Source organism: Nelumbo nucifera, chromosome 6 (assembly GCF_055504915.1).
Source record: "Nelumbo nucifera cultivar China Antique chromosome 6, China Antique-T2T, whole genome shotgun sequence".
Taxonomy (NCBI): domain Eukaryota; kingdom Viridiplantae; phylum Streptophyta; class Magnoliopsida; order Proteales; family Nelumbonaceae; genus Nelumbo; species Nelumbo nucifera.
Genome location: NC_142654.1, coordinates 13080557 through 13106218, shown reverse-complemented (window position 1 = coordinate 13106218; position 25662 = coordinate 13080557). Strand labels below are relative to the sequence as shown.

The window sequence follows — 25662 nt, the reverse complement described above, 5'->3', positions numbered from 1 at the left end:
AAACAAGACTGTTAGGTGCAAAACCGGCTGAGACCCCTATGGAACCAAATATTAAGTTGAGCAGTGATACAGGAGAAGTATTTGAAGATCCTGGAAGGTATAGACGACTAGTGGGGAAGCTGAACTATCTGACTATCACGAGACCCGACATATCCTTTGTAGTCAGTGTGGTGAGCCAATTCATGCAGAACCCTCGTATACCTCACTGGGATGCAATTCTTAGAATTGTAAGGTATCTGAAAGGAGCTCCAGGCCGTGGACTATTGTATAAACCAGGAGGAAAACTTGAAGTAGTGGGGTATACAGATGCAGACTGGGCAGGCTCTGTAAAAAGCAGACGGTTGTGGCCAAAAGTAGTGTTGAAGCTGTGTATAGGGCCATGGCACATACTACCTGTGAGTTAGTGTGGTTGAGGAATCTTCTACAAGAAATTGGGTTTCACATGGATAAACCTATGAGACTGTATTATGACAACCAAGCTGCACTCCATATCTCATCCAATCCTGTATTTCATGAGAGAACAAGGCACATAGAGGTTGATTGCCACTTTGTGAGGGAGAAGGTCCTTGCTGGAGAGATAAACACAGAACATGTGGGCTCGAATGATCAATGGGCAGATTTGTTTACAAAAGCTCTAAACTCAGGGAAAGTGAACTATCTATGTAACAAACTGGGATTATATGACATATATTCTCCAGCTTGAGGGGGAGTGTTAGAGTGAGTCGAATAGGGGTAGTTTAGTAATCTCATGTCAGTTAAGTACTTTGCTTATGTGGCTGTTTTATTAGAGCACTCTACCCCACACTTAAGTGAGGGCAGTTTAGTCTTTGTAAGTGTAATTAGAACCTAATAAACATTAGGGGGTCGACTGAATGGGTGACTAATCAGTTTCGACTAAACCCTCCTGTTCTCACTTTTCTCTTATCTTCTTCCTCATCTTCTTCTTCCTTCTTCACTGGTTCAGACTACTGTAGCTGCTCCAAAACAAGGAGGTATAGGTTTAGACCAAATCTCCTTAGCTGGGAAGCTCAGTTGTCCCGAGGGAGAGCAAAGGAAGCACATGTGAAGTAACCTTTTGGGTTTGGAGACCAAAGTCTCACATCAGAACTGGAAAGGTCCAAAAAATCACTTTCAAGCAATGACAACAGGTCTGAAACATGAGAGAGTTCATGATCCCTCAAACCCTTACGAAACCCAAAGTCGCAACTCAAGGAAGATGGAGAATTAGATGTTGGAAGAAAAAGAGAAATTGTTTTACCCTTGTAGCAAGAAATGGAATAGAGAGAAGGGAAACTGTCCTTAAGGGCAGAATTGCCCACCCAGATGTCTTCCCAGAACAAAACAGAAGTACTAGAATCGACATCATACTTGATATAGTTGAGGAAAAGAGGAAGAATATTCTAAATTGCTTTCCAAGGAGTTGCCAGAGTGGCTCGACACGATACACCAACATCCCATCCATTGCCCAAACTGCCATGTATGCTAGCTATCACCTCATGCCAAAGTCTCTCCTGTTCTAGGGGCCATCTCCATAACCATTTTCCTGGGAGTGCTTTATTCTTCAAAACTAAATTCCCCAGTCTCAACCCACCTTCCTCTTTCCTCCTACACACTATTCCCCAATTTATTAAGTGATCCTTTTTTCCTCCCCTGGCTCCCAAAGAAAATTTCTCATTAATTTATTTAGTTTCTTGGCTTCCTTGACCGGAATCCTAAAACTAGAGAAATAATAGGTCGGCAGATTTGCTAAGGAAGCTCTCAATAAGGTAACTCTACCCCCTGAAGAAATATAGTTCCTTTTCCACGAGGCTAACCTTTTCTCAAACTTTTCTAAAACCGGGGCCCAAAATGTGCTCTCCTTAGGGTTGGCTCCAAGAGGAAGACCTAAATACTGTAAAGGCCAATAGGAAATAGGACAACCTAATGACAACCACCGACTCAAGGGTCCTCTCATCCAAATTCACTCCCACCACACAACTCTTTTCCAAATTTATTTTCAGATTTGATACTCTCTCAAAGCACTCTATCAAAGACTTGAGATTACTTACTGTTCTCCTATCACCCCCTTCACAAAAGATTATTAGGTCATCGGCAAACTGTAAGTGGGTCACTCTAATCCCGTTCCTTCTTATCCTCCAACCTCTCACTACACCTTCCCTGTCTGCCTTAGAGATCAAGCTACTAAAACATCTGCAACTAGGGTAAAAAGAAAAGGGGAAAGGAGATCACCTTGCCTTAAACCTCTAAGAGCTGGGAAAAAAATCCTTGATTACCCCATTAACCAAAACCGAAAAATGGCAAGAACTTATGCATCCCTTTATCCAATTACACCATTCGACTCCAAACCCACAACACCCTAGGATTTCTATTAAGAAGCTCCAATCCACCAGATCATAGACCTTTTCTAAATCTAACTTACAAACAAACCCTTGCTTTCTGGACTTTCTCATATCCTCCACACATTCATCCGCTATTAGAATCTGGTCTGTTATTTGTCTCCCTTGCATGAAAGCTTCCTGTGCTTGACTAATGATGGAGGGTAGCACTACTTTAATCCTCAAGGATAACACTTCAGCCAGGATTTTGTAAATACTAGTCACCAAACTAATCGGCCTAAAATCTTTAGGGTTTTTTGCATCTTTTTTCTTAGGGATTAGAGCTATGAAAGTGGCATTAACTCCAGGGCTTACTTTGCTATTAACTTCAAATTCCTTAAACACAACACAAAGGTCTTCTTTTACCACATTCCAACAATCTTGATAGAAAGCCATGGTGAAGCCATCTAGTCCAGGGGCTTTGGATCTATCCATTGAAAACACTGCATGCCTAATTTCCTCTTCTTCAAAACTTCTCTCTAACCATCTTTCTTGCTCTTCAGACAGCCTGGGCCAATCTAGACCTTCCAACCTTAGTCTATTATTCAGAGGCTTCCCTACAATTGATTTAAAATGACCCACCAACACTTTTGCTATCTCATCTTGATTTATGACTTCCTCCCCATCCACTTCTAATTTGGCCACATAATTTCTTCTTCTCCTCCCATTAGCTAACGCATGGAAAAAATTTGTATTACCATCCCCTTCTTTGATCCATTTGTGTCTTGACTTTTGCCTCCATGAGATCTCTTCTCTAAGGAGAACTACTTCCAATCCCTTTTTTAACCTACTTCTCAACAACCTTTCTTGCTCATTCATACCTCCCTGGGATTCTTTGGAGTCTAGTTCATCAATCCTAGACATCAAAGAATTCTTTTGATCTTCTACCCATCCAAAATGCTCCCGATTCCACTCTTTAATCCTTGCTCTTAGTCTCTTTAACTTTTTGTGGAACCTTACACCTTTCCACTTAATCCCTCTCAAGTCTTCATTCCATCACTCCCCAACCTTTCGTTCAAAATCCGGATGGGTTAGCCACATGTTCTCAAATCTAAAAGGTCGAGGGCCAAAGCCTAGAACATCTTGACCTAATAGTATAGGGCAGTGATCAGATGTAACTCTAGGAAGGGTTTTAGCCACCAAATTCCTCCAATGATCCTCCCACTCTACATTAAGAAGGAATCTATCAAGTTTGGAACAAAGGGGATTTTCTTGGAAATTTGACCAAGTAAAGTTAGCTTGTAGAAAGGGTAATTCCTTTAGCCCACAGGTGTTAATTAATTCATTGAAATTTCTCATACTTGTAGTAATCGATCTTTGGGGGTTATTTGATTCATTACAAAACCTGATTATATTGAAATCCCCCCAAACACCATGGGCCATCCCAAAAGCCTTGAATACCACACAACTCCTCCCACATTTCCTTCCTTACACCCAAATGAAACCATCTTCCACATTTCTAAATTTTAAAGACAGAGAGGATTTCCCTATAAGTTCTTCCACAGATTCTACACCATCCTCTCTCCACAAAGTCACTATCCCACCCGAGGCTCCCCATGAAGGAGCCAAAGTCCAGCACACTCCTTGATTTCCACACACTCTTGACCCATCTTCTATCCAAATCTGCCAACTTAGTTTCCTGTTACATGACTATATCAGGCTTCTCTCAGCAGGTCTCTGATTGCCCTTCTCCTTCTTGCACTCCCTAACCCTCTCACATTCCAGCTGATGATTTTCATTACAAGACTCTTTTCAAATGCCCCTTATGAACCCGGTTCCATCTCACAAAGAACCCTTCCTTCTCTCTCCCCTTCCGCTAAACTCGATATCACCTTCTATATCTGACAACAGTCTCTCCACTTCTGATCTCTTTTTCTTCTTCCTTCTCACATTCCCCTCTAACTTTTTAGCCGACCCATTTCCTATACTTACTCCCTCCCCACCAGCCTAGAACTTCTGTTACCCTCCTTATTCTGAGGAGTTTCATCAGGATCCCTACCATCTAACCACTCCTCCTTTGCTTTATACTCCTCCAATAACTCACAAATTTGCTCCCAAATTTTTTCTAACTCTTCCTCTCGCTTCTTCTTAATCTCCACCTCTCCCTCTCTTCTCTCTCCTTCACCAATGCTAAGTTCTCTGTTTTCCCCCTCACCTAAAACTTCCTCTCGGGATGCTGGCGTATCTATTTCAACCACAGGAAGAGCATCAGTAACAAAAACCGAATTGACAATAGTACCTTCATTGTTAGGAGCCAAAAGAAACTCTTTCAGGGGATCAGAACCAGCATTGGGATGCAAGTCTAAATCTGTCTCCTGAGGTCTGATCTGCTTAGAAGAATTATCATAGGATATCAACAACTTGTCAACTTCCGCATCTGATTAGTCTTCCACTGCTGTCTGGCTATAGGCGATACATCATAAAGCAATCCGGTAGAGTCTTTCCCTTCCAGACCCATAACCTGTTCTTCCTGCGCTACTGAGTTGATCTCCCTTGCCAATTTAGACAGAAACTGGGTCCCAACCGTAGCTATCTTCTGCCGTTCCATCGAAAACTTCAATCCTCCCTCAAAACTCTGATAATCACCTCCCTCCTCCTCCAGGAACAATACTTCCGTCCCAAGGTTCTCTTCTTCAGAAATGTCCTTTGATCTGCTAAGATCGATGCTGCCCAGACTTTCAGAATCATCCAATTCAGTATCACTGAAATCTTCAAACTGAGAGAGCTCCTTCTTTCTTTCCTCTAACTCCCTTCGTTTAAGGCACCTTGGATTTCGTTTTTCAGGCGAAGATTGCTCTAATCTTGCTGCAGGAACCCACTGTCTCAAACCTCCATTGCGCGCCGAGTTCAGGCTCCCTGTTGCGCGGCTCGTTGCACTCGAAGAGGAAGAAGATAGATGGTAATTACCATCTATCGAAGGCACATGGTTGGTCACGTGCCGTTTTAAGTTAAAATCTTTTGGGTTGGGCCCCTGAACCGGGCTTCCTGTCTTACCCGCCTTAGATGGGCCTGATTTTTGTGGCCCAGGTACAGCCTCCGCCCCTGAGATTTTAGGGATTTCTTTAAAGCGCCCGAAGCCCACTGGGCCTTTACTAGCACTCGGCCCTTGCTTATAAGACTGCGGGTTCACGTGACTTTTAAAAAAGTCATGCACATTCAGCCCATGGCCCAGTTTGGTTTTGTTAGGCCTGGGTTCGGTTCCTCCCTGAACCAACCCCTTCTCCTTGTTTAAAAAAGGCATATTGGCGCCTGTTACCACCTGTGCAAAGGACCTGCCGCCCCCCGGATTGTTTACTGCTTCTACACACATACTTCCCCTGAAAACTGCCTTTTTGTTTCTCCAGCACTTGTTTATCCATTTCAGTGAAAGAGCTATTCTTGTTTGAACCATCCAATCCTTTATTGCCACACAATTCTTCTTCAACCTTATCATCTCCCTCCCTACGAGCCTCTTTCCAAAGCACATATTCAATGGAAGAAGCCAGCCATACTGAGTAAAATTTTCCTTCAAATCACACCTCTATCTTCTGAGGAATCTCCTCAGGTTTTTACTCCATTCAATGGAATGGAAGCTGAAAAGAGGTCTCCCAAAAAACACCTCCTAGTGATCCTCCACACATCAAAGCAATGGCTTCAGCAATTTCTTGCTTCCACAAGTGAAAGGGAAGGCCTAAAAGACGCACCAGTACTCCATCTTCAACAAAGAGATCCTTGGAGTTTGACCCCGGACACCATCTTGATAATGTGAGGTTCCCAAGTTCAGCTTGGATATTGAGAGCCTCAACTTCTACTCTATTCTCAAGCAAATCCAGCAAAGCCTTATCTTTCTCAAATGGTGTTAAAATAAATGTATTTTTCAATTTCAAGCATGCTGTTAACACTTCTTCAACTTTCCTCCAATCTAAAATGTGACCTGAAGCTTTAACTATCAGTTTGCTTTCCCAATCTCCTCTCTGTATGTTTACTCCCATTCTGTGTTTACCTGCCCCAGCTGTCACTATGAGAGTCTCTTGCTTATTATTGCTGTCCAGGCTAGTAGAACCGCTTTCCTTCTTTCTTTTACTTCTCTTTTAGCACCCAACCGTTGCAGCAGTCCACATAATACTCCATGAACTGCCTTCCATCCCTGACTTTTCCTTCCCTCTGGGAAGCAGACCATCTGCTTCCTACCCTTGCCAAAATATTTTGTCAAAGAAATGAAGAAGCCTTTGGTGTTTCTCTTACACTCTACTACAAACCTTCTTCCAATTTCTGAGATAAACTCTTTCCAGCTATTTTGTTTGCCTTTGTTACTTGCATCTTTCACAAACTCTTTAAACCCTTCAATTACCCTCAAACCTTCTAACAACACCAGCCCTTTCTTTGCTTCCCTGATTTTCAAGCTCAGCTGACCATTTAATCTATGCTCCTCAAATAAAAACTCCTTTGCTTCAATCTTCAAGGATTTTTTCCATCAGCCTACCTCCACGAACTCTCCCATGTTCTTCCTCTCAACTACCAGAATACTACCTCCACCCTGATGAGACTCATCGGCCTTGAACTAAAGCATCCCTGGACAAGATATTTCTACCTTGACATACCCAATATTGTAGGTAGTTAAAAAGTAAACTTTAGTCCTTTCTCCTGATTATGTTTTTCGGTAGTAAGAATTGACCAACCTTGACAAGGACACTAATAGCAAAGAGTCCAAAAACTGCACCAGAGTCTCCAATTGAGACTGCATTTCTTGGAAGAACTAACCAGGAAACAAGGTTTGCTCCAATACCTGTTAGAATATAAGAAATCCATAATGCAAAGTTTCCTTCCTCCTCCTCAATAAGCTTCCCAAAAATGTACAAAAAGAATAGGTTGCTAGAAAGATGGTTCAAATTGTGCAAATTTTTCAATGCATGGTATTTACCCAGTTTCAGACTGAAATCCACATCTTCTAGTCTGTGTTTGACAATGCGAAAGAATATTTCCATAGTGATCTCGTAGAATTCTTTGCCTCATGCGGTTCTCTTCATCAAAGCTCTTGTGCTAAAACATCTCGACAAAACGGTGTTCCTAAAAGAAAGAACTAACACCTTCTTGAAGTTGCTCGTGGGCTGTTATTGCACATGAATGTTCCTAAACGTTTTTGGATGGAAACTATTACGTCTACTGCATATATTATCAACCGTATGCCATCTCGGATGTTAGGGTACAAGGCCCCACATCAGCTGATGTTTCCCAAGGCTCCTTGTTTCTCCATTCCAATGCGTGTGTTTGGTTGTCGGTGCTTTGTCCATAACTTATCTCCTACTCGTGGTAAACTTGACCCCCATGCTATCTTGTGTGTTTTCTTGGGTTATCCTTCATCTCAAAAGGGCTATCGGTGCTTTGATCCTGTTTCTCGTAAGTATTATTTCCATGGATGTCTCCTTTTTTGAGAATGTTCCTTTTTTTCATGTTTTTTTCTCAAGGGGAGAGTAGGGTGGAGGAGAAACATGCTCAAGCTCAAGTCCAACTCCCTTCTCTTTCTGATCCTCCTCCATTTCGTGTCTTCTTCTATTGTAATAAGGGCCAACAAAGTTCAACAACCATGGAACAACCTGAAGCTATGCCACCAATACCATCAGACTCTCCATAGGCAAATCTTCCTCACCTAGGTATTCTTGTTCCTATTGATATGTCTGACCCTATTGATGTTGATACTTTTCCTATTTATAATTTGGATGTTCCTATTGGTAAGAGAAAGGGTGTTAGATCTTATACTATTAAGCATCCTATCTCTCATTTTGTTTCCTATGATTATGTTTCACCTTCTTTTTGTGCTTTTCTTACCTCCATTGACAATGTTTCTATCCCGAAGAATGTGGCAGAAGCCTTATCTATACTTGAATGGACAGATGTGATGAAGAAATTGATGCCTTACATAAAAATGGCACTTAGGAGTTGGTAGAAGGCTAGGTTGGTGATGGGTGATGGTACAATGGAGTGTACAACGCTAGGTTGGTAGCAAAAGGGTTTACACAAGTGTATGGTGTGGACTATGCAAAGACTTTTGTGCCTGTTGCCAAGATGAACTTCATTAGAGTCCTTTCTTTGGCAGCTAATTTTGATTGGGACCTTCATCAACTAGACACAAAAAATGCTTTCTTGAATGGTGATTTAGAAGAAGTGTACATGGCCCAGTCTCAGGTTTTTGTGCAAAAGGTAGTGAGCAAAAGGTATGCAGGTTGAAAAAATCCTTGTACAAGTTAAAGCAGTCACCGGGGGCTTGGTTTAGCAGGTTTGATTTAGTTGTTCAACAAATGGGGTTTAAACAGTGTCAGTTAGACCATACACTATTTGTGAAGAAGGGTGAAGGAAAAATTGCAACTCTAATTATGTATGTTGATGACATAGTAGTTACTGGTGACTAGACATTAGAAATACAAAAATTAAAAGAGTTCTTAGCCACACAATTTGAGGGGAAAGATCTAGGTCCCTTGCGCTATTTCCTTGGAGAAGCAAAAAATAAAATGTGGTGGCTAGGTCCAGTGCAGAAGAAAAATATAGAGCTATGCCCCATGGAGTTGCTGAGGTTATGTGGATAAAGAGCTTGTTAGGTGAACTGGGATTTACTGTTGATAGTCCCATATCACTTCATTGTGACAATAAAGGCTGCTATCAACATTGCAGCCAACCCAATTGTCCATGATAGAACTAAACATATTGAAGTTGACAAGCATTTCATCAAGGAGAAAATCATAAGTGGAGAAGTGTGTACTCCCTATGCTAGCTCTGAAGAACAACTTGGCAAATATCTTCACAAAGGGCCTTCATCATCTGTGGCACAATGACTTGTGTGACAAGTTGGGCATAATTGACATCTATGTCCCAACTGGAGGGGGAGTGTTAAAACTGTTAGTTTTTTATGTATTATGGGCCGCAGGGGTACTGTGGTCTTTTTACTCTTTATTATGTGATTAGTGTGTTGCCCTAATATATAAGAAAAATCTGGCGCCACCAGCTAAGTTTTTTGCCTCTTCATTTTTCTGTTTCTCTTCTTCTCTTCTCTTCTGTCTACTCTCTTCCTTTCTCTGCTTCTTCTCTATTTTCTCTTATTTCTACCCAGAAAACAGAAGTTACATTTCTTTGTTTGTTTGTTTTTTGGTTAAGTGATTCCCACACTTCATAGTGATTCTAGAACCCCACTGAGTGGTTCTAGGTTTTTATTTTCTCTTCTTTCTCTCTAATTCTTGAAGAATCACACAAAGAATTATGGGGAGTAAGAGAGGGGGTGAGGAGGGTGGAATTAAGGGTACAAGTAGTGGGAATAACAGAGAGGAAGTTTAGGAGGTTATGGAATTGTTAAATGGGGGGCACAAGAAATTCATTGAGGAGAGGGCTTTAACTAATTAGAAGTTTGAAGTTGAAGGTTGAGTTAATAGAAATGAATTGAGAAAAAGTTGCAAATTTTTTATGAGATTTAATTTGATTGTTGAGAAGGTTTGAGTTTTTTTCTTGGTGAAGTTTGATTGGTATTTCAGATTTTTGGTGCATCTGGTTTTTCTTCATGTTGAAGATTTCTTTTTGTTCATTATTTGAACCTCTATTTATGCTCTGAGGATGGTGAGGATTAGTGGTTCGGAATGTTTGTACTGGCAAGGTTGTTGCTGCTTGAGTGTTTTCTTAATATTATTTGGTGTTCTAATAATTATTTTTTATTCACAAGTATTTCTTTTATTTTTTTTATCAACAAAAAGTCAGCTTGTAGCGATTAAGCTATCAAAAGCCCATAAATTCTTCAATAGAGTTCATTTAGGATTCCTAGAAGCAAGAATTAATTCAGGCAAGTCCCAATAGACAAATTCTTCAATTTTTTTTTTCTTTTATTAGATTCTTCTGGTGTTCCCCCACTCTAGATTGGGTGAACCCGATCTAATCCAACCATCCTCTTATCTTTTAATCCCCAAAAAATCAATGTCTCGCTGGGTTTCATCACTATATCATTATGTTTTAGGATCAGTTTGAACCAATTATTCATCAAGTAACATTTTTCTGTCTCTCCTAATATCTGACATGAAATTCTTCTACATTGTGCTACATATAATTTCAAGAACTATTTTTCTTCATATATCTTCTTGTCAAACAGGGAAACATTCTCTACCGATTCCCATCACTTCAGAGAACAGCTTCTTCTCAGAGGAGTGGAAAGAAAGAATACGTTGGGAAAAGATGGGCTGATTGGGTTGGAGGGGTTGAGAAATTTTTCAAGGAGAAGATATGGCGATTCAGGTTTCCTTCTAATCCTCAAATGAATCTCTAAATCAGGTAGTAAATTTTGTTTTTAACTATGCTGTCTGACATGGGCAGTTGATGTTCTGCAGTAACACAGGGACCTCAGAGAGGGCAATGGTTATAGGATTGGGTGGACTAAATCTTTTTGGAGTTATTATTCTTGGTACCATGTTAAAGTAAGCTTCTACTTGCCCTAATATTTTCTCTACTGCCTCTTTTTAATGATAAAGTGTCTTCCTATTATTTTGCATCTCTAACATCAATAATTCTCTTTCTATTTCAAGAAATACTGCAGTTACACAGAGTGGGTTTATTTCATTTGTCACCAACATATTTCCTCTACTTCAGGTTTGCCCTGATTTACTGCAGAAATGAATAAGTTGCTTGTTGTCAATTAGTCAATCATATAGCTATTGACTGTATTTTGTTTCCTGATTCCACTGTATGGAGATCTTAGTTGATTCTCCTTGAGACTCGTAATTTTTGTAGACTCCCAACATTGCTGAGGGCTGATTAGATTACATTGGATTAGCAACACTTGAAGCCAATATATGATTTTATACCAGGATGGGATCACATCAAGTATTGGAAGTTAAAACATGTTAGATCAGCTGTAAATAACTTGGCTGTTTCAATCATTTTATCAATGAATAGCTCTGGAACCGTTAGGATTAACTCCATCCTACTCCTGAAACCCAAAAGTGCGCCAGTTTTATGGACATCAATGGTGTTGAGATACATTGAAACTTAAGAAAAAGTTACATGCCCTGTTCTTTTATTCCTGTAAATATCCAACAACTTATGTTTGCTTCTTTCTTCTAAATGATCAATTGTTATACATTCAGGAATCGGACCTTTTAATTGATGCATTAAAATGAGCTGCAAATTGTCTAGGATAAAGACACTTAACATTCTCCAGGAACTGTGTGCTGTTTATTTATTTATTTTATTTTTGGGTGCCTTTCAATTTTGTTAATGTAAATTATGTGTAACGTACATAGCTAATTATTGATAAAAAATGTACATAGCTAAAATTACAAGTACAGTCTTTAGGCAGGCTTCGCTACCTAAGCCTTTACACCCCAACCTTATAATTCTTTACAGTAGCTTTATAAAAGTTATAACTGATAGTCTCCATCACACCCCTAACAACAGCTCCTTATTTGGTTAAGGCATCTGCCAGTCTATTTGTTTCTCTTCTAGACAACTAGTATTGAACTCATTCATTTGTCAGCTTCTTGATTTCTCTTATTGTATGTCTGTGTCGTCATGGACCTGGTTTATCATTCATTAGACAGTTCACCACAATACTTGAGTCACCCTCCACTATGATATCTGAAAAGCCTAGGGTTTTCCCCACTTCAATTCCTTGTAATAGAGCTGACAATTCAGCCCTTAGAGAATCACCATATCCAATCAGACCAGAAAATGTGATGGCATTCTCTGCAAGAAAAAACTCTGCACACGCCATGAAAGCATGGTTACCTCTCTGTACATTGGAAACATGTCCCATGAATTAAACATAATGTATGGGAGATATTCTCAATGTGTGGTCGGATGCTGTGTGAGCAGAATTTTTGCTTGAAGGAGATCCAGGCTCCCAGAAAATAGGACCAAAATTCTGCCATAATGATCCGTAAAGCCCCACCAACACCAGAAAATCCTGAATTACCTAAGCCGCTTCCATCAAAATTGAGTTTGATTTGGTTCATGTTAAGTAGAACCCACAAGAAGGATTAGACCTGATTGCTGAGTTCAAAGTTGCTACCTGTTTCCACCTCTTACAATGTCCTCCAATGAGAATGGTTCAAAGATTGGCAGAATTTTCACCCAATGAGCCACCATCATTACTGTGTACTTTTGCAAGGTTTCCTTTGTATCAGAATTGAGAAACATCATTAAGTTAATAATAATATAAAATGAATGCTCTCTCTCTCTCTCTTGAAGATGGGTAAAGTATATTGTATTAAGAATATGAATGCAAATAGTACTAAAATGAATGTTAATAATAAAAATATAAAATGAATGCTAATAATAAAAATATAAAATGAATGCTTCTGACTCTGGCAGAGAATTATGTGCTTTTAAGAAGATGAAATTGAAACCTGTGATTATTTTCTGTGACTCTGGGTTGCATCGGTTCTACTTTGTTCCATTCCTACTAATGATATAAAATTAATGCAGATTTATGCTGCTTCTTTCTTTGCAATTCCCCTTTTCCGCTGGTTTCTCCTTCGCAAGACAAATGCTGAAATAGAGAAGAGGAATCAGGCAAGGGAACAGCGAGCTCGGGCACTGGAGGTGCCAGATTTGTCCCTGAGGCGAAAGGTAATTGCAATAAATATAACATTATTTCTTCTCATCTCTCTTTTATTTTGTTTTTTTTTTTTGAAAAAAAGGTAAAGCATTTCATTAATAAGGAAAACAAATAAAAACAAATATAAGGCACTGGGCAGGGATCAGAATTTTCTTTGTAGTTCTTACATCCCAAAAGCCCTTTTTTTTTTTTTTGATCAATAACATCAACTTCATTAAATTAAGAGAATAGAGGGAAAAGAATACAAAGGGAGATAAAATAACTTAGCTCCCCCAAAACAGAAAACACAGGGAATGCAAAGAAAATTAAAAACTAGCACAAAAAACAGCCTCCCTATTCACTCCTTGCTTGGCCAACCCATCCACAAATGAGTTGACACTCCTCTTCACCCAGCTGTACTGAATCTCAATGTCCCTACCCAGCCATAGGAACTGTTTTTTCTCATTGTTAAAGTTCCACAAACCACTGTCCTCTGTCTTCAACCAATTAACCACCACCTTTGAGTCACCTTCCAGAATCAAACGGCTAATATTTAGATCTTTTGCTCTTCGAATTCCTTCAAGCGCTGCAAGGATCTCAGCCCTAAGAGAGTCACCTTCTCCAATAGGGCCAGAGAATAAAGCAATAACAATCCCTTCCTCATTCCTGAAGACTCCTCCAATCCCAGAGGGCCCTGGATTCCTTACACTGCTGCTATCAAAATTTAGCTTTATAAAGCTCGAGGGGGGAGGGGACCAGGACGGACAAAGAGTCCTCTTGCATCTAGCAGTGAAAGCAATCTCTTTCCAGTTTCTTAGTAAGTCATCCATAAGACAATCTGAAAACAACTCCAAAGATTTTAGCCAGTGGACCGCTCTTATGAGGATTCGATCTAACAAATCTTCCAAAGTTTTTTCCTTGTCAGAAAAAATGCGTTTCTTTCTTCCCACAAAGACCAGCAAACCGCTGCCCTAATACACCTCCACATAGTCTTCCCTCGCTTCTTAGGCCAACTGAAAAAAGAAGGAGAAAAGAAGCCTTGGACAGTCTTCGGAGGATACCAAGAACGCCCAAAACGGGAGAAAACCCACTCCCAAACAGATTTAGCAACCTTACAAGAGACCATGAGGTAGTAGCTAGATTCCCCATCAGCTTTACAAAGAGCACATCTGCCTCCTTAAAAACCCATCTCAACTTCCTTTCTTCCTCTCCAAAGGGGCCTCTCTCGTCCTTCAGGTCCAAATCCTCGATTTTCTCCACCAGAACTTGCTTTCTCTCTTCTAATCTTCCAAACTCCAGCCTATTCCACTCCTTTAATTGAGATTTTAGGTATTGGAGTTTCTTGTGGAACCTCATTCCCTCCCAATCAACTACCGGATTAGCTTGCTCCCACCACTCTCTGATTTTCTCAGTGAAACCCGGATGAGACAACCACATATTTTCAAACTTGAAAGGGGTAGGCCCTACTCCTCTTAATTCCTCCTTGACCAAAACTATTGGCCAGTGGTCTGAAGTAAGTCTAGGGAGAGCCCTAGAAGTAATATTGCCCCAATGTTCCTCCCAATCTGTTGAGAACAAAAATCTGTCCAACTTAGAGCAAATTGGCCGAGATTGAAGGTTGGACCAAGTGAAGTTATTATTTTAGGAAAGGAAGTTCATTGAGATTAAAAGAGTCCACAAATTGGTTGAACTTCCTCATACTTGTTGTCACTTTCTGTCTGGGGTTGTCGGTTTCCTCCATAAATCTCACTACATTAAAGTCCCCCCCCCCCACACACACATACACACCAGGGTCCATCCCAAAGGCCTCTAATGTCACTCAATTCTTCCCATAATTTCTCCCTTTGCCTATAGTCATTGGGGCCATACACATTTGTTAGTACCCATTCATACCCATCGACCACCTGTTTGAACTTCAGGGAGACGGAGTGATCTCCAATTAGCTCCTCCACACCTAAGAGTATCTCTTCTTTCCACAGGGTCACAATCCCTCCCGAGGAACCCCACGAAGGAGCAGCCACCCACTTCATACCTCTAGAACTCCACACGCTCCTTGCCCAACTGCAATCAAAATCCATTCTTTTGGACTCCTGAAGCATAACCACATCCAGATTAAACTTCTTAATTACCTCTTTGATTGTTGCTCTCTTCCTAATGCTGCCCAACCCCCTCACATTCCAACTTAGGATTCTCATTGAAAACTATAAGCTTTAACCCTAACTCCTCCAGGAACTATTTAGACCATTTTCTTCTAATCCCTTTTACTTCGAACTTCTTGTCCCCCTCAATATCTTTTTTTAATCTCTCCACTTCACTCGGCCTTCTAAACTTCATCTTGCTGTCCTCTTTATTTTGCATGTAGGCTTTTAGATCATTCGGGTTCTTCAGCTTGCACCCCAACTTTTTCACAAACTCTGCAACTGACTCTTCCCCAAAAGTTTCCTCTTTTTCTAAATAAGCACTTTCCTCACTCCTAGGAAGCTTCTTGTTCCTTCTCACATTACCTCCAACCACAGCCTTGTCTGTCCCCTCCAGGCTCCCTCTCTGCAAGTCCTTCCTTTCCACTTCACCCAAGAGGCTTTCTAAGATTTCCCAAATTATTGTCTCTCTGCAAGTTTCCTCACCCACTTCCCCCCCTTGTAGACTCACTGTGGCTTTCAGACCAAGGGCTTCCAACTCTTGGTTGGGAAGAGAATCTGGTACAAGAGATACAGAGCGCTCATCAGTATCCAAAACTGAATTGACAGAGTTGAGGGATTTACCTGAGGTAGAGAAGTGAGGAGAGAGCAAAGGCGAAGGAGAGGTAGTCACTTTCTTTTTTGAGAAAATAGAGCACTCTGTCTCCCAGAGATGGGGGAGGGAAATCCCTGTCGCTGTATCAACACAAAGACCCCTTTCTGTACCCAAGTATGTACCTCTCTATGAAGTACCCTTGTTCTGCTCTGAGAAGACCCGAGCAACCTCCTTTTCGGCCTCTTGCAAAGCACTAGAACTGAGGGGGGGCTCAGCCAGTAATGGGTTAAAATCAAACTCCCGCTCCTCCCCCTCCACCTTTCCTTCCCCCACCGAATCCCCTAAGAACAAACAGTCCAGGCTAAATGAATCCCTGTTCTGACCTTTAGAAAGACTTCAACTGCCGCACTGCCTAAACTCCCACAGGCATCTGAAATTTCATCATGATCAGAATCTGAACCGCAGCTCAACCAACCTTGATCAGCCTCTTCTTTCTCTTCTGGTCTGTCTCTTGAATAGCGCGGGTTCGGGCGATCAGAAATGCTGAGATTTTGCTCATCGCCGGCTGCCCGTCGGACCCAGCACAGAGGCCGGCGTTCTCCATCCTTGTTCGCTGACTTCGCCCCTCCACAGTCGAGAGGGCGAGACTTAGACGATGATAGATGAAAGTTGTCATCTATCATCGCCCCATGCCTGCCCCGCCCCACGTGATGACTTAAGTTGTCATGTGGGCTTTTAAAACCGAAAGACAGCTCAACCACTGGCCCGACCGGCTCGACCTTTCTTAAAGCCGGTTCGGAGAGAGACTTAGAGCACAAACGGCTCTTTCCCAACTTAGCCACGTCAACTTAGAGCCCATTTCAATCAAGTAGATTCAAAAAGATTACTGCGTTCAAAAAAAAAGAGCTATATAGTATATTCTTGAAAAGTCTATGTGATGTCACCCAAGACCAAGAGTATATTCTACCCCAAAAACCTTTCATTACTGAGTCTACTATGTTGTACATGTCTTCAAAACTTCTCCTGTTTCTCTCTGTCGAGATTGACCACAGCACAGCTGGTGGAATAACCCCCCAAATTACTTTCCCTTTCTTAAACAGACCAGCTAGATTTCAGTACCATAGTAACTTCATCAGTCCTTTCAGGAAGCAGAAGTGGAGAACTGCACCCCAAACAGCCTCAATGATTTCAGCCACATCTCCCTTGCATACTTGTAATGCATGAATAGATGTTCCACTCCTGAGTCTTCTTCATCACACATTGCACATCTACTAGGCTCCACCATCGTTCCTCTCTTCACCAGAATTTCAGCTGATAAACACTTCCCCAGTGATGCTGCCTACATAAAGAAGGCAACTTTGGGAAGAGCTGCCAAAACCAATTTGTACTTCTTGATCTGTCCCCCCTGAATGTGCTCAAGATTTGCATTAATCCCATCCATTGTCCCATTTCCTAGTCATTTAAGTTCCTTATGAAAATGGGGCATCATTCTCATCTCTCTTTCATATCTCTGCTATGTCTGCAATATGGAGCCGTGAACTCCAAAATACAAATTTAATTGAATAGCTGATCATTCAGCTTAGCTAGGTAAAATTCTTCAATGCTCTTAAATCTTCTACATCATTCTCATCTTTCTTTCATATCTCTGCTATGTCTGCAATATGGAGCCGTGAATGTCAATAGAGGGAATTGTTTTTAGGCTCAGCTGTAACTATAAAAATATGGTTATGCTATTGTTCTAAGAGTTTGGTGTAGCTGAGGCTACACATATTGTAAACTTTCTTCCTAAATAAAAAAGGATTTTTTCTGTTGCTGATAAAAAAATAAAAAATAAAAGGAGCTGTGAACTCCAAAATACAAATTTAATTGGACAGCTGATCATTCAGCTTATCTAGGTATTGTTCTTCAATGCTCTTAAATCTTCTACATCACGGTTTTAACTAAATTCCTTATTTCCATTTACGTAAATTCAGTTTCTGGCCTTGGACCTGAGAGTATACACATATAGTATTAAAAACTGGGTGCATAACTGTATACTATTGCTCTCTTAATTTTTAAGAAAAAGAAAAAACTCGAAAATTGATTCCAATACTGCAATTCATCATCATCATCATCCACGCCTTATCACAACTATATGGGGTCAATACAGCAATTGGAGTCTTTTAATAAATATGTTTTCATGGAGAAGGTGAGAGTTTGTAATCTGATTCCCCACCCTCCCTTCTGCCCTCATATTATCTACTTTCCCATGGTATTAGACTATTAGTTGCCAGTTGCCGCCTGTTGTAGCGACAGTCCAAAGTTGCAGATTACTAAGAAATGCGCTTCTCTTCGTATGTACCCATATCCCCCACCTTATGTCACTTCTTAACAACAGCAGCAGCAGCAACAACAAAAACAATAACAACTCATATTTACTAAGAAACAGAGCAATTTAGTTTTTCCCTTCAACCAATGACAAAATTGAAGCTTTCTCTTCAGATGTAGAGTCAGTTTTGGTTTAGGGTTGCTTGTCTACACTTTTATTGAATGGCCCTATTCAACTTACGTTTATTCTATATGTTCAGCTTCTAAGTGCTCGAGACATGGCTCAACGAACTGTCATTGGGCCAGACCGCATTGTGTATAGCACTGACAAGGATTTTTATGAACAAGACTATGAAGCCCGAGAATGGGACCGGAGATTTCGGGAGCTTGAGAAATGGGATTGAGAAGACCCTTGGTACAACCATTGATCATGTACAACAGGAGGAATAGGGTAGCTTATCAGAAAAGAAAATTAGCACTGCAGGCTTGGAATCCAGTTTCTCTCAGAGAGGTTTGCTGTATCTATTGTACATTATTTTTGGCACATGCATTACATTGCAACCAACAGGTTGGAATTGGCAGTGGGAAGATGCCAGTTGTAACATGTTTATTTATTGCTTTATACACAGACCCATATCTAAGTACGCTTTATCCTTTGATTCAATAGCAATCATTGTTTATTATAAACCACCTCAAATGAGAAACAGGAATTGTTATTTAATACACAGAATGAAATGAAAATAAAAATATTATTAGTTTATTACTGTTTGTTTCCCGTCAATTTTGGACACTCCATCCCTACTGTACCTGAACTCTATGAGCAAAAAACCCATAAATAGTACTTGCTAAAAGATGGGCAATAACAAAATGGCAACTAAGCATAGACTTAATAAAAAATAATGCATTTCACAAGCAGAGCGTGGTACCAGTTACCACATGAAATTACCTGAGATGACGACTCGTGGATGGTGGATGCATGATTGAATTAAGAATGCCACATTTGTCTCTTTAATTAGAATTTAGAAAAAAGAACCCAATATAGTTGAAATTAAAGCTGCTTAGCTTAACTATTCGGGTTTCATTTCTTTTTGATAAGTGAGGACTGAGGAGTGCTGATTCACAGTCACAGCTTTCAAGCACCCACTAAAATTTTCCTCTCTTCTTGAGCAGACTCCGACAATTTCAAGGTCTCTGGTACGAACTTGGCTTCCTTTGTTATTTTTGCAATTAATATTCTTGACATTTAGCCACATGGGTCGTCTCTGAAGATCGAAGTAAAACTAGAAGACGGCTTCGTATGCATTTTCGGGCTTCGTTCATGCAAGACTCTCTGGGTAAACTGCATTAGGGTTTAGATTTTGGAGGGATACATGCACTTTGAAGTCCTAAGACTGTCAAATGTAAAATGAATCGGATCAACACTCAAACGATCCAAGTTGGTATATTAATTGCCATGCATATATCAACACAATGTGCATATTGCATCTGCTGGTAAATTGAGACTGACCATTGTTGGCTGATCTAAATCTGTACTCTCCCCCTGAAAAAAAAAAAAAAATAGAGTTTCCCTATAAAACGGCATATTGATGTTGGAGTGCACTGTTTGGTACGTCATCACTAATTTGTTGCTTGTTTCTCACTACACTGACAAGCTTAAGAGAAACTCAAAGGCGAATCCACTTTTCTTTTTTCCTTCATTGGAAAGAGCATCTCCCTTTACAGACTTGGTTGTGGGCTCAACACCTGTCGCTCTCTCTCTCTCTCTCTCTCCTGTTTTGGGACCAGATCCGGATTCCTCTCTTTCCTTCCTCGTGATAATAAGAGGCATGTTATATGAATAATTAGGCTGCCTATACTGCATTTCAGTTTTGTAATTATTTAGGCTCAATTTGAAAAGAGTACAAAAATAAATATGTACAATAAAAACATATATAAAATAAAAGTAAGATTATTTTTTTTCACACTTTTACAATCAAAATGAAAGCAAAGGCTTACTTCCAAAAATTGAAAGCTAACTTTTCACTCAAAAGCAAGGTATCAATTGACTAGTTGGTAAGATTTCTAGATGGTATGTAGTGGAGTCCAGATCTGCTCCTCACACCGGCCTCACAGCATGCATCAACTACACATTGAGAACATTTCCCAATATACAGTGGGATGTGGGTTTGAGATCGGTATGCGCTCTTTGAGGAGAAAATCCCAATTCGTAGTGGAGAGTTGGGATTGAATCTCACCTGGACCAGGATGGGGGGTGGGGTGGGGGTGTTATGAGTGTGTGTAGCCCCATGGAACGTGAGAGAAAGAAAGCCACCTTTTCACTCAAAGTTGGTCAATATAAAATAGATATTCTGGTCTTAAAGTTTATTTGTATCCATCACAGCCAACCAAATTTATGTTTATACTTATTTTTTTTCACCAAATTTGCATTTACATCAATACGATACATGTACTTTTTGCACTCTTATCAAATGCATCCTTTAGGCCGCCTTTGCCTTTCTAACATAAATCACCACATAGGCATTGGAGTTCACACGGTTAGAAATGCGCAACAAGAGCTTAGAAGTTCAGATTTATTTTTGGCAATACAATCTCTATCAGATATAGAGAATGGGTGCATTAAGATATGCAAAGGTTCCAAAGAATTTATGGGATCCATTTTCTTGTGATGTGAAGCCACACCGTGGGGAAAAAGAAAGCCCCATCACAAACCAGGGTCCCCCCTAAAAAAATATTCCTTTATTCCTCCACCAAATAAATAAAAGGAAACAATCCCTTTCTCTATATTATAATACAGATGTGGTCAGACACCTAGAAACTACATTACAACAGGAAACCCCATCTAAGCTCTGATTGTTTTCAAACATTCAACCAATCTTCTCTTTTTATTGGATGTTAATGAAGTGAACTAGTAATGGATATTCCCTCCTTATTTCAGTGTTCCCCAGAAATGACTTTATTGCTTTACATAATCTAGTATTGTTAACTTAGTTCTCTGTTGCAGGAATGCTCTGTTAGCTGTAAGACAGGTGGTCGAATAAGACTGCACTGGAACAAGAATGGTGTCGATGGTGCTTAACATGAAATGCAGTTCCTGAAATTGCGCTTACCCTGCATCATGTGGAAACAGCAATGAGTTAACCACATGGAAAGGTGGGGGAAGAGATGAAGAAATTAAGAATGATGCAGCAAATTAAATTGAATTTATTGTAACAACTTATGAACAGAGGCTCTTGTTATTTGTGGGTTCCATCACTATCAATGAAAATTATGTGTTGGAATAATTTGGTCCAATTTGGAATGCGGGTCCCATGGGTTTGAAGTTGGAAACTGTGAGACCATTCAGAGTGACAAGTCATGAGTTATTTGTTGTTTTTCCAAGGTTGGACCCCACAGTAGTTGCCTCTCACTCCACTGCTTGAATGATCCAGTAGATTAAAGGCCCCAAGAACGCACTTTGTGGCTAAGAATCATCTCATGGGTAAGCTTTAGAAAAGAAGATCTTCCACAAATGTTAGGAGCAGCCAAATATCTAATGTACCCCAAATACCTCAATCTAAGTATTTGAAGAGGGGGTTGACAGTCAAGACATTTCCTTGAGGAAAGTTCAATCTTCGACCTCATTGATCTTGCAGTTCAAATTTATGTACTCCTATCATTTCTCAATCCAGTTCTTTATGATTTCTAAATACATTTCAAAGAATTTGGAGAGATTGGCCTTTCTGGTTTTTGAAGGAGCTGGGCAGCCTTTTTTTTCTAAGAGGGTGCGGGTGGTTTGACATTAAAGATGTTTTGCTTTTTTCTCCTCCCCTCCAGCCCCACCCCCAAGAGAAAGAGAAGGAGCAAAGAAAAGGAAATCAAAGAAAGAAATGGGAAGAACTAGGACCATCATATGCAGTTTAAGTTTGAAATAGACCAAGGATGTCATTAGAACATATTCATACAACCAAAGGCCAATGTTATTGATTCTCTTTTGGAAAGAAAAAAGAAAGATAAAAGCAACCACCAGAAGCTGGTATCAAGAGATGGTGATTGATGCTGCCAAGAAAGCTAATGAAGATGATGAGCTTTGGACTTTCACACTTTAGGCAAAAGAAGGTAGCCAGAGCCGAAAGATGGACTCACGATGCTTTCTTTTTCTGGGGAGGAGCCAAGTTGAAATTTTGTCTATTGCAGACAAGAAGAATTTTTACATGAGAAGATTCATTTGCATGATAGATGTAAGATAAGAATAAAAATGCACACCCAACTATCAAATTTCATAGGCAAATATAGAAGTGAGGATATCTTATTTTTCAAGTATCAGAGCACTACAAACCACAATCTTGCAACTCACCGTAGTCCCATCCAACCTAGTAGATCTTTTAGGGTTAAATCTAACCGAGGGCAAAGCCAGAGGGGAACAGAATAAAAAGGAAGTAAAAGGAAATATTTTCCCTGGCTCCACCTTTGAACTAACCCAACCAAACTGTGATTCTAACCATGTGATCTGGAATTCTGGTTAGTGTACTATAATATTTTCCATCCTCTGGAAGAAGCAAAAGTTGTGTGGTCAGACCATCTAATTAGGAGGATTTAGGCAGAATAAATCAACGGAGGGTCTCAATTTATCTCCACCTACTCAGACCAAGGCCTCCAAAAAGATAATGGTAAATTAAACAAATCGCACCACTCACCTCTGAGATCTCCTATTATATATACGGAAAATTTTGAGTGACTTCAGCTTCAGTTCTTTTTCTTGATCCTTCACTCTTGTGGTTGACATAAGTCCTCAATCACAGATTAAACATGTCGACATGAAGATAAGAATACCCAAAAGGGACATTACCTGCATAATAGAACATGCAAGGATAATGTTAGATTTATGCCCTCAATTTTGTTGTATTGCTCCTTAATTGGATGTAAATATCAGGAAACCAGATTAGCCAATAATAGCACAAGAATTGTGCAGTTGTGCCTAGGGGCCCAGGTTACTATGGAAATGTAATATTTTCTGCTTCGGGGGAAAGAGGGGTTTGCTAATAATGCCGTTTTCAGATTCCCTACTTTGCCATTATGAAGCAGAATTCAAGCCACCAATCTTTAGGTTTTGCCGTTGCATTCTACCTCAGTGAAGGTGTTTGTTATCTGAATTCATGGAGTTCGATCTGGAGCAGAGTTCATACCTTAATCTTTGAAGCTGATGCTACTATTTCTGGGAGATAACCACGTAATCCAATGTCATAAACAGGAGTACCATCTGGATAGTACAATCCATAGTTCCTCTCCGAAGCTGGACCTGGCTTCAGATCCTCATTGAACAGTGCAAAAACATATATATCAATTGGCACGGATGGTTTCAATGGAGTACCCTGCTTCTCCTCTATCCTGCGCAGCAAATTCCCATTGTAAATCCCGGCATTCTCTGGTGTGGCCCCTGCCTCATCAGGATCCCCCTTAGAAGGCCAACCTGTCTCAGAAATTCTAACTTCTATATCAGTATGCCCCATCGCCTTGATTGCTGAATAAACAGCATCTATTTGCGCATACAACATGTTATCATATTTTAGATTCGTATTTGGATCAGTCATCCCTTGGTTAGGCCGGAAAAGAACATAGTCCAATGAGACTTCGTTGGGGTTAGCTTTATAGGCAAAGTAGGGATATGCATTGATGAGGAAAGGAGATTTAATCTGGGAGTGGAAATTGAGAATGGGTTGAATGTACTCAGCAAGATCTTGCTGAAAAAGCCCAGAAGAAGGGGGGAAGGAGTTAGCTAAGATGGAAAGAGAATGGGCAGTGGTGACATTCACTTGATCATTTAGTCCAAGGGAAACAAGTGCGCTGTAGATGGACTGCATTGCTGGAAGGAGATAGGACATTAATTGGGTATCATTACCAGATAAGACTTCGTTTCCAACAGTGATGCAGGTTATCTTCGTCTGAGGAAGGTAAGGCTGGACGTGCTGCTTCAGCCAGGACTGGGCTTTATTGGAATCAGTCATGTTTAGAAGATACTCATTTCCAACCCCCACTATGAACTCAACATTTGAATTTGAGAATGCCTGGAGGACATATGGATCAGCATCATAAAGTTTGACTCTGTTGATGTTAAGGGACTCCAGGAGAAAGGCGACTCGTGAAGGTGATGGGAGATTATTAGCGATCTGGCCGTAGTTAATTCCAACTGAAAGGCCGAGAGTCTGGACGACTATACCTGTTAAAATATAACAGAAGAATGAGTTAATTGGCACTAAGTTAGGATTTCTACAGTTCATGAGAATAGAAACGAAACTCTATCAAATTTCATAACGTAGACAAATTGAAAAGGCAAATTTGATGAGGAAGAATGGCATTGTTAGAGAAGAGATACCATAAATACTAAAACTTCAATGCATATAGATTCAGAATATCTATGAATTGAATTAAAAGAAATTCAGAAACAAGTAATAAGGCATTTCATAAAAAAAAACGAGAAATTAATCAAAAAAATAGATTCCAAATGTTCTAAGAAGAAGAAACCGCTTAAGTGTAATGCTACTAGATGCAGTCAATTGTAGTTTTCAGAAATCAACCAAGGATTTATAAGCGGCAGCTGTTTCAGTATTGGAATCATCTTGAACTCATCCACCTCTTCAGATCCCAAGCTCCATGACCAATAAAAAAAATAACATGAAGTCTTAAAAGATTATGGATAATGTACTGAAGAAGACATTTTAGTGAAAAAACATGAATTTTCAGTTTTTCACAAATAATTTCCAACTTAAGAGAAGAAACTCTGCAGAGCATAGTAACTAACAGAGGAAAACCAGCTAATATATTTGGATTCTCAGTACTAATTCCTCAAACTATTCTCCATTTCCATTGCAAACAGAGAGAGAAATAAAAAACGGACACCATGAAGGAACAAGGAATACAGTTAAGACACATCTGACTAGATGGCAAAGTAACTAAATCAAATCCTCCACCGTTTTTAGCTCCTGAAAATGCAAAATCAAAGAGACCAAACGCATGCAACATAAAAAAAATCTAATCTCTGCTAGGAAACTAACAAAAACGCAACAAAAAGCTGATTCAGAGTGAACGCCACCACCATGAAAGTAGTGGCTTGAAGAAGAAGAAGACATACAGACCTGAAAGGAGGAGAAGTGTCAGAAAAACCGCGCGAAAATGGATAGAAATCGGCATCATTGTGTACTGCTCTCAGCTCCCTCCGGCGGGAAGTTGGGCACCGACTTTCGTAAATTCCAGCGATCGTTTGGTAACGTCTCTCCATATATAGAGGATATTGATATGGATCCGATTTGAACTCGGTTTTGGTCAAGGAAGATACGGATAATGGATCCACCCCAACCCGACAATTTTAACGTAAATTTAAATACGATATTTATTTATTACAAGATTTAGATTGGATCGGACGGTCAAACGAGCTCCCATCTGCTACAACCATGATTTAGCAAATTCTACAGTTGTCTAATTTGAACATTTGATGTGGATGTGTCTACATGTTTTATTGGAAGGTTGCGAGTTGCAGCATATCAAACCCTACCACATGCTCGATGAAAGAGACGGAGTCTGGATACGGTACGCACACTAACCACATGACAGCATGCTGACACCTGTCCCTTAAAATCAACAATCTACCACAAACATTTTTATAGGACACGTGTCATTATAATAATTATATATTTATTTAGTGTATTCATCAAATATCAGATCTATTGTGAG

The 25662-nt window shown here is 40.1% G+C and overlaps 2 protein-coding genes across 4 annotated transcripts in view; one reads left to right on the top strand and one right to left on the bottom strand.

Annotated features, from left to right (window-relative positions):
• LOC104588663 (Iron-sulfur cluster biosynthesis family protein) overlaps window positions 1–18721 on the top strand; it is a 45525-nt gene extending 26804 nt beyond the window's left edge. The window contains exons 9-13 of the mRNA XM_010246688.3: window positions 10477–10619; window positions 10712–10798; window positions 10907–10970; window positions 12807–12950; window positions 18219–18721. Coding sequence (XP_010244990.1) covers window positions 10477–10619; window positions 10712–10798; window positions 10907–10970; window positions 12807–12950; window positions 18219–18362 — 582 coding nt within the window. The 3' untranslated portion in view covers window positions 18363–18721. The remainder of the gene's footprint in view (window positions 1–10476; window positions 10620–10711; window positions 10799–10906; window positions 10971–12806; window positions 12951–18218) is intronic.
• Window positions 18722–20527: 1806 nt separating this feature from the next.
• LOC104588656 (glucan endo-1,3-beta-glucosidase 14) lies at window positions 20528–25225 on the bottom strand. 3 transcript variants are annotated; one of them, XM_010246676.3, is made up of 4 exons: window positions 25068–25225; window positions 23121–24151; window positions 22632–22783; window positions 20528–21066 (listed from the first exon to the last, which is right to left on the bottom strand). In XM_010246676.3, exons 1-3 carry the CDS (start codon window positions 25123–25125, stop codon window positions 22727–22729), a joined length of 1146 nt encoding a protein of 381 aa, XP_010244978.2. In that variant the 5' UTR covers window positions 25126–25225; the 3' UTR covers window positions 20528–21066; window positions 22632–22726. The 3 variants fall into 3 exon arrangements, with proteins under 3 accessions (XP_010244978.2, XP_088745907.1, XP_088745906.1); XM_088889780.1 differs by lacking the exon at window positions 20528–21066 and adding an exon at window positions 22000–22122; XM_088889781.1 differs by lacking the exon at window positions 22632–22783.
• Window positions 25226–25662: the final 437 nt, after the last annotated feature.